Source organism: Ochotona curzoniae, unplaced genomic scaffold (genome assembly GCF_017591425.1).
Source record: "Ochotona curzoniae isolate NIBS_2020 unplaced genomic scaffold, NIBS_Ocur_1.0 patch361, whole genome shotgun sequence".
Classification (NCBI taxonomy): Eukaryota; Metazoa; Chordata; class Mammalia; order Lagomorpha; family Ochotonidae; genus Ochotona; species Ochotona curzoniae.
The window spans coordinates 1,017,212-1,026,127 of record NW_024466930.1 but is presented as its reverse complement, the minus strand read 5'-3'; the positions used below and the strand labels follow the sequence as shown (position 1 = coordinate 1,026,127).

At 46.8% G+C, this 8,916-nt stretch overlaps 1 protein-coding gene across 2 annotated transcripts; it reads left to right on the top strand.

The window, feature by feature from the left end:
- Positions 1 to 394: 394 nt before the first annotated feature.
- Positions 395 to 8,682, top strand: LOC121167359 (butyrophilin subfamily 1 member A1-like). 2 transcript variants are annotated; one of them, XM_040996809.1, is made up of 6 exons: positions 395 to 610; positions 4,529 to 4,693; positions 5,002 to 5,022; positions 5,105 to 5,131; positions 6,174 to 6,200; positions 7,489 to 8,682. In XM_040996809.1, the coding sequence occupies exons 1-6, from the start codon at positions 487 to 489 to the stop codon at positions 8,004 to 8,006; spliced, it is 882 nt and encodes a 293-aa protein (XP_040852743.1). In that variant the 5' UTR covers positions 395 to 486; the 3' UTR covers positions 8,007 to 8,682. The 2 variants fall into 2 exon arrangements, with proteins under 2 accessions (XP_040852743.1, XP_040852744.1); XM_040996810.1 differs by lacking the exon at positions 5,002 to 5,022.
- Positions 8,683 to 8,916: the final 234 nt, after the last annotated feature.

The following is an 8,916-nucleotide window of genomic DNA, read 5'->3' as shown; positions in this document are numbered from 1 at the left end:
GCCTTCATCCACCCCACAAATAGTATTGGAGAGGCTCCTATCTTTAGGGTTGCCTGATTTCATAAATGAAAACACAACATATTTCATTTGACAAATTGACCCTTCTTTGCTTTTGGTACTAGGGACTTAGTAGAGGATGAAATACAAGTGTCTCTCCCTTCATAGAACTTACTTTTCAGAGCAAGGTGACAGATCACACACAAAGAAAACCAAACTGGTTATGATCTGATAGGTGCTGTGAGCAAAAAGCAAACAGGTATTCAGGTCGCTTGGGGGTTGCTCAGGGGAGGGGTGTCCAGTGTCCTCCCTTCACTCCTGCCTGGCTCCACCTCTTGCCCTTGCTAATAGAGAGTAACCCTTGAAACAACTGGCTCTCCTGGCTGAGCTGTAGAGAACAATCAGCTCCCCAACCTTTTCTCCCCAAGGTGAAGCAGCAAGTGCTTGGAGATACAGCATCTGCTGGTGCAGTTGTCTGCGATCATCCTCATGGACAAGGATGGGACCAGTCAGCGCCTCAGAGGGAGGCGATACCCCATCGTGGCCTCTGAATGCTCCCCATTTGCACGAGGATGGAACCTCTCCGAAGCCATTGCTAGACAGAAGAAGGCAGGTGAGGACGCTGTTTGAAAGACTAGAGAGTCTACCTATGTGTTCTGCTTGCTCCTCTTAGCCCTTTCACAAATGATCTCGATGATTCCTGAAAAGTCCCTTTTTCTGGACTGTTTAAAGTGTTAGTTCAAGTTTCTGGAGGAAGAGGATATTCATATGTCTAATATTTTATCTAATAGCTTACTACTTTGTATGAAGTCCTGCTACCCACTGTGTGCTTAAGAAAGACTAATATTGTTGAAAAATATGACTGGGATGGTCAAGTGTTATGACTCAGTGGGTGAAGCAGCAACTTGGAATGCCTGTGTGTCCTGGATCTGGAGTGTCTAGAATGGAGCCCTGTCTCCAGTTCTGAGCCAGCTTCCTGCTAATGCTAACCCTGGGAGGCAGCAGGTGATGGCTCAAGAAGCCAGTTCTCTGCCACCCACCTGGGAGACTCAGAATAAGTTTTTGGTTCCTGACCAAAGCCAAGCTAATGTAGGCATCTGGAGAGTCAACCAGCAGCTAGTACATCTATCACTTTCTGTTACTCCTCCAAATTAATTTTTAAAAATAAGCTTTAAAAAGCATACATGGGTGTCCTTTTAGTGGAATACTGGTAACTCTGAAGAGACGGATGACAATTTATAGAACAATGGTAATAACTTGCACAGCTCCTGCTGCTTGGTGCAAATGACTTTTCACTGACAGAGAATACACATTTCTCTAAGTCAAATTCTCATTTGAAAGAGTTAACATTTTTACCAGTCTCCTCATTCATTAGTCAACGAAACAAAATCTCTGATATAAATTCTTATATTGTTACTCTTTTTGTAAATTACCCTTTTGTTTAAGATTCTATTTTTATTAGAAAGTCATATATGTAATATATATGTATGTCAGAGAGGAGGAAAGACAGATAGGAAGATCTTCTGTTTGCTGACTCACTCCCCAAGTGGCCACAAAGGCCAGAGCTTAGCCAATTCGAAGTCAGGAGAGCTAAAAGCCTCTTCCGGGTCTCCCATGTGGGTGCAGGGTCCAAGGCTTTGGGCCATCCTCTGCTGTTTTCCAAGACCACAAGCAGGGAGCTGGATGGGAAACGGGGCTGCCAGGATTAGGTTTCCACTCCCAAGATGCCAGTGTCTGGAAAATTATGAAATCCTTATGACGTATATGGCAAAGGCTCCACACTGTCTGATCGAGGGAGGACTTTATTTATTTATTTATTTATTATTTATCTATTAATTTATTTATAATTTTCCCTGCCACGTCCCCAAATCCCCTTACCCCCACCAAATTCCCCTATCATTACTATAGAATAGCTCTCCATAAACAGTCACGTGTTCATCATTGTGGGCACGGACAATGGCAGAGTCCAGCCTCCCATTGTCAAGATACAGCTAATAGTTTCATTAGTAGTCCATTTTTGATCTGGAAGTAGAGATGCACACTGCACTGCATCCTCACATCTGGACATGATAGTCTCCATTACACAGTCACCTCACATCCCTCTTAAATGAAAAGCCACAATACAAAGTCAGAGGGAGGACTTTCAAGGAAGAACACACTCAGCAAATGAAGATGGCCTGCTGGGGATAATGACCAATCAAACAAAAAACCCAAAGTGCAGATTTCAGGACAAGGTGCCAGGGACTTGCTCATTGAAACCCATTCCATTCCTTTAGGAAGATGACAGGGACTGGCTGCTCCCTGTCTCTTTAATGCCCACAACAATAATAGCTGTCCAATATTTGGCAGAAATTTACTTGGGAAATTACATTGGCATTAGGCCATTACATTTCTATACACTTATAGCTGCTCTGGCTGTAGAGATCAACTTTAGTTTATTGGCTTGCCTTTTTCTGTGCAAATCATGCATCGCTGACTTTGCAAAATATCTCTACAAAGGATTACTGTCCACACAGCCCTTGCATTCTTACTGTTTCCAACTCAGTGCTATTTATTAGACTTACTGAATGGGCCAAATGCTAAGTAAAACTCAGAAGAAAACAAACACATAAAAGTTATTGTATGGGAGCAGCTCAGTAGCATAGTGGTTAAAGTCCTTGCCTTGCACGTGCTGAGATCCCATACGGTCACCAGTTCTAATCCCAGTGGCCCTGCTTCCCATCCAGCTCCCTGCTTGTGGCCTGGGAAAGCAGTTGAGAACAGGCCAAATCCTCAGGACCCTGCACCCATGTGGGAGACCCAGAAGAGTTCCTGGTTCCTGGCTTCAGATTGGTTCAGGTTCAGCCGTTGCGCTCACTTGGAGAATGAACCAACCCACGGAAGATCTTCCTCTCTGTCTCTCCTCTCTGTATATCCGCCTTTCCAATAAAAATAAATAAATCTTTAAAAAAAAAAGTTATTGTATGTTGCCATCCCACAGCAATGGACTTGGTACACGGAACCTATAATAACACGCATGGACTACTGACTGATGGTTGTCACCTGTGCCACTGCTGCCGCATACCCTGAGCCTAGCGGAGGGACTAGGGTTACAAAAAAGACAACACACAGTGGGTCATTCTTGTAAAGAGAATGCCATTTATTCAAAGTTGGCCTGCCTCTTTTATAGTCTGCCTAGTTCCTCCCAGTATTTTCCCAATGCTCAAGCAACTCCTAAGCTCCCCTGGGGGCATCTTAAAAAAGGGGAAGCAGGGAAGAGGGAACTTGCGGTCAAGCCAGGGGCTAAATGTATCAGGCCAAGATTGCCCATCCTGTTACACCTTGAGAAACAAGCTAAGCTGTGGAGTTAACCCTTGGGAGACTGGGGCCTACAGACGGTCAATAGCCCAAGTTTATTAGCGGCATCAGACTATACACTGAGGGTCATATGGGATAAAGGAGTAAGCTTATCAACAAAACCCATCAACTGTTTCTATACTTTTGTTTGGAACTCCTTTTGTTTTGTATATTCTACCAAGTGTTCTCATTCACATGCTGTCCACTCAACTGTTCTCATACAAATGATATCCAATCAGTTATACAAAAGGTATCCATTTGGTTGTTATACAAATATTATCCCATCAATTGTAATCCTGTGCTCGCTGACCTTCCATGGTCATAATGTCCTTCTACAATTGTAGATGATTAAGTTCTCATCTTGCATTTCTTGTTGATCTGGAAGAGCCAAAAATGAAGATAATGCTACTGCATTCTCCATTTTATAAAGCAGAAAATCGAGACAGACATTATATGGTTTAGCTGAAGCCGTATGTAAAATAAGCAGAGGAAAGGGGATGGTCCTTGGAATGCTTCTTTATTACTTTGTAAAGGCTGATGGAATTTTATTTTTCGAGGGAGAGGAACAGAAGCAACCAGATACATAGAGAGCTGCCATCTGCAAGCTCACTCATCAAACGCCAACAACAGGCTGAAGCCAGGACCCAGGAACTCAATCCAGATCTCATTCGTGGGTCTTCACCATGACCTCTCAGGGTTTTTGTGTTTGTTTGTTTGTTTGTTTGGCAGGAAACTGGAGTCAGGAGTGAAGTTTGGAACTGAACCTGGGCATTTCCAAGTGGGTAGTGGTGAAGAGGCCTCCATTCAGTACCAGAGACTCCTAATTCACACTATAGTCCCCTTCCCACCCAGATGTCACTCAACAACAGAGCAACTTGAGGTTCTCAGGTTCAAGGGACACTCTGCAGGAACCTCTTCTTCAGACTTGAGAAAAGGGGAGCACTTTCCTTTGATACCCCAAGGTGACTTTATCCATCCCCCTTCTCTTTTTCATTTTGACTCTGGGTCCCAGAGGCTTTTTTTTTCCCCGTCTTAATGACTGACAAATTTGTTGCTTGCTTAATCATTCAGTATGGGGCCAAGCTTGGAATCACCGTCCTTGTGGAGCCCTCTGCCACAGGGCCAGACCAGTGACACATCTACTGTTCGACTCCAACACCCACAGCCCATGATGCTTTACTGCTTCTCTCCACAGGAGTGATGCTTAGCTGCTCTTACCCTGGTCCTCCCTTCCTAAACGACTGTCCAAGGACATCCATTCATACCTCATTCCTGGTGCTGTTGACACTTCTCTTGGCGGGTGCAGTTGGCGTCATCTGGAAACTTTACCGTGACAAAGAGCAGGAACGCTGGAACAAAGGTACACCCCTCAGAAAGCCAAGACAGTGAGGTCCAAAGACTATGGTGACAGGATTGCATGGAGGGAGAGAAGTGTGGAAACATCAGGAGGGTCTTCTTACTCAGGTTGTTAGTGTGGTCTTCTTCACTCAGACCCGTCAATCTGACCCCAAAACTTTAGCCCTGACCATAACCTTGAGATCCCAGCACTGAGATCTCTTACAGGACTCATGTGCGCAGACCTGGGAAGGGGAAGTCGCACAGAACCTTTCACTAGGTAGATTGGCTGGTCAGTTGTGGACTTCTGATAAGTTACTTATCCTTTTACAGAGAAACTCCAAGGAGAGCTCCGTAAGTTCTATGCTTCCCTCTCTACTGGGTAAGACCTGGTGACAAGCCAGCTAACTCACAAGGTTTCTTTGTTCTACTTCAGGCTGGAGAAAAGCTCAAAAACTGGATGGTAAGTAAGAACTGCTTTTAATCCAGGGCTTTACCTCCCTGATTTAGCAGATTCCATTATCTTGATTCGTGTCCTCGATGCTCTGCTCTTACACCACTTGAAGACTTACTCCAAATGTCCCCATTTCCTCAGGCCAACTTTTTCAGAGATTTTCCCCTTCAGTCTTTAGCTAACCCCTTGATTCTATAGCAGGCACCTGCTGATAGCTTCTACACAGGTAGACCAGAGAGTTGTGAGCACAGGAATCATATCTAGATCTTTGGGAGCGGAAAGCAGCATTTACTGAGGTTCTGTGCTGGCTCCTCTCCAACTAACACAAAGCAGGTCTCTTGCATGCCCCCCAGATGAAGAGACAGAGACCGTTAGAGATTAACCAACCAGCTTTGGGTTCCATGACTGATGAGTCATGGGTAACAGCTAGAGCCAGGGGAACACTGTGGGCCAGCAGGCAGTGTGTCACGGTATCCAAGACATATAAGCAGCTGCTCCAAATAAGATATAAAGAAAGTGCACTCCAGAGAGCCCCTGATGACCAGCAAGAGGTGATATGATAACCAAGAGATATAGATGTCCCCTAATGAGGCTAATGAGATAAAAAAAAAAAAAAGGCCAGATTTCTGGGCAGTTGGTCACCCTTACTGCATGTAGGACCCTGCAGCAGGTCTTGATGAGATGCAAGAGAAGATGGCTCTAACTCCTGTGTCACCACAAGCATAAGGAGACCCTGGTTACACGAAGAGGGTGCTGAACCCAGCACCAGGTCCTGATTGATGGAAGCATCCCCTGACCTGGTGGGTGCTGGAGCTTGTCAGCTTCCAAGGCATAGAGGCATCTGGCTTTGGCACTGGGGACACAAGAGAGTCCATTTCCTCTGGCCCCGATGCTTGTCACCATCTTTGAAAGGGGCACAAGGAGGGGAAGCCAGGGAACTCCCAGAGGAAAGTGAAGAAGGAACAAAGGAGGGCAGAAAGAGGCAGCACCAGCCCAAAGGATTAGGGTTTTCAGAGCTGGGGAGCACTCATGCCTCTTCTTTCTGTTGCAGACTGGAGAAAGGCCCGGTCCTATGCTGGTGAGTGGCGTCCAGAGGTCTGAGGCCAGAAGCTCCTCGGGAAGGGGCCTTAGTGGTTTTCCTCTACCATGCCACTGCAGCTGGTGGCCTGGCTGTGTTCCTGGAGTTCCCACTGAGCACCTGGGCCTTTATGCTTCCAAGCAGTGCAGATTCTTGCTCCTGCCTAGGGCCCTTCCCACCCACTTACTCTCAGGTCTTTCTGCTCCTGCATGTTTTAAGCAGCAGGAGCACTATAGGTCCTAAGTCTTCAATTTACATAAGCCAGCCTTACAGAGGTCACGGGCATCTTGGTGGCAGACCTGGTACTTCAGCTGACCAGAGCATCTGTCCCCTCAGAGCACAGGTGCCACCTCAAGGGAAGATCGCCATGGGGAACCCTTGAAGGCATCGATGCATTAAGTCTTTTAGATTGCCTTCTCAAACAGCCAACATTGCAAGCAGCCTTCATCATGTACAAGGCACAGTCTGAGTGCTGTGCCTCTATTACCCCTTCAGGAACTCCAGCAACAGCTTCAGAACTAGGTACCACTATGATCTCCACTTAATCTGCAAAGATGGGCAAAAATCATGCTGTGAGAAAACAAAACAAAACAAAAAACACCTGGCGTCAAGTCGCATACCTAGGAAGAGATGATGCTGAGATATAAATTTAAGGAGTTTGTCCCAAACAGTCTATTTTTTAATCTGTTTGTTTTTAAAGATCTACTTATTTACTTGAAAAACAAAAGTCCAGTGCAGAAGGGTGCCCATGGATCTGCCTGGAAGAGGTTAGACTTTCCCTGGGGACCCAGAGAGGCTGAGAAATGTCACACAGCTGTGTTTCCAGCTTGAGAGGGAGCCAAGCTGGGGAGAACAGTTCAGTCTCTCTCACGTGAGTCCACTGAGCCTCTCAGCACCTGTATCAGGCTCAGAAATGATGTGGGCCTGCCTCCTTGAGTCTACTCTGGTAGGGGGGAGAGAAACAGCAAGCTGACAGTGCAGTGACACAGGAGTGCCTGATGGAGATGCTAAGGGAAGCCAGAAGACAGGTGGAGGAGAGAATCTGCAGTGGCTCATCTGCCAGCTCCGGGCATTGGACCTCCCAATCCCAGCACCCTGGAGTGTCTGCTTCTCATGAAAGTGCCAACTCTTTCCAGTGGCTGTCTGAGACTTGTCCTGGGGAAAGGCTGTCATTCCAGTTTTGTGAGCAAGGACAGAGCAGCTTCTTTCCCCCTTTTCCTGGTCCTTGTGGGTTCTGAGATGTCAGGCCTGACCTGGGATGAGCTCTTCTCTCTCCCTTCTTTCTCAGCTAAGGTGACTCTGGATCTGGACACAGCCTTTGCAGAACTCTTTCTGTCTGAAGATCGCCGAAGGGTGCAGCGCAGAAATTTGGGGCAGGAGCTCCCACAGAAGCCCGGGAGGTTTTTGTGTGAGCCCTGTGTGCTGGGCTACGAGGCCTTCTCTTCGGGGAGGCATTACTGGGAGGTAGAAGTGGGGGACAGGATTTTCTGGGAGCTTGGGGTGTGTGAAGATAATGTGGAAAGGATATGGGGCATCAGAGAGTCACCCCAACAAGGTGTCTGGGCCTTAGAATTCTGTGACACTAAGTATCATGCTCTCACCTCCCCACGGACACCCCTGCCCCTCAGTGAGCCCCTTAGTCGGTTGGGGATCTTCTTGAACTACGACGCAGGGGATGTCTCCTTCTACAACGCAACTGATGGGTCCCACCTCTACTCCTTCCCTCCAACCTCCTTCTCGAGGCCCCTCTTCCCTTTCTTCTGCCTGTGGTTTTATGATCCAACTCCTCTGACCATCTGCCACTGAGGCTGCAGGTACAGAAAGTTTCAGCTGCCCCTGCAGAAAGACCTGTTCCTGGGGTGGAACAATGACCTTGTGGACCAGAGCCCTTGGGCTTCCCTTCCTGGCTTCCATGAAGGTTGAGCCCTTGCGACTTTGCTTTCGGAGCTGCAGCCCTTTTTGTGCCAGTTCAAGAGGCTTGGTGAAGGCTAGGGTTCATGTGAGGAACTCCCTGGCCAACCAATAGAGCCGCAGAAGAACAGCACAACACCCCAGGCTCACATCAGGAAGGTCTGCTGGATGGAGCTGAAAAACTGAGAGGAACCTCAAAGGGAAACAAAGACAGAAATACTGATGGGAAGATTGGAGGGCTGGAGAAGGCTGTCTGACTTTTCATCTCTTCACATCATCAAGAAGAAAAGCAAAGCAATGCTCACCACAATTGTCTGCAATGTCTGTGTGATTGAACAGCAGCAGGAGGCTGCATCTGGGTGGGGCTTTGGCATTTCAGTCTGTTTTTACCCACCTGCACCCCAGGAGCTGTTTAAGTGCATGAAGAGTCCCTTCACCAGGGGAGCACACTCATCTGGGACTCAGCTGTCAAGCTATGTTCCATCATCTGATGCCAGATAATACCGTCTCTAAGAATCTATTACATGTGCTACCAAACAATTTCAATACAGTTTGCATTATTTTCATCCAATTTGTAGGTTTGTTTATTCTTCTTTTTTCAGTTCTTGCTGAAAATGTTTCACTTCAGCAGTTAAGGGAGTTCGGAGTAGCATTTAAGGTGCCACTTGGGGGCTTGGCAGGATAGCTCATTGGCTAAATCCTCACCTTCCAACTGCCAGGATTCCATATGGGTACCAATTCTTGTCCATTTCCCATTCTTCCATACCTGCAAGGTGAAAATATCTCTAATCCTGAGCATTAATGG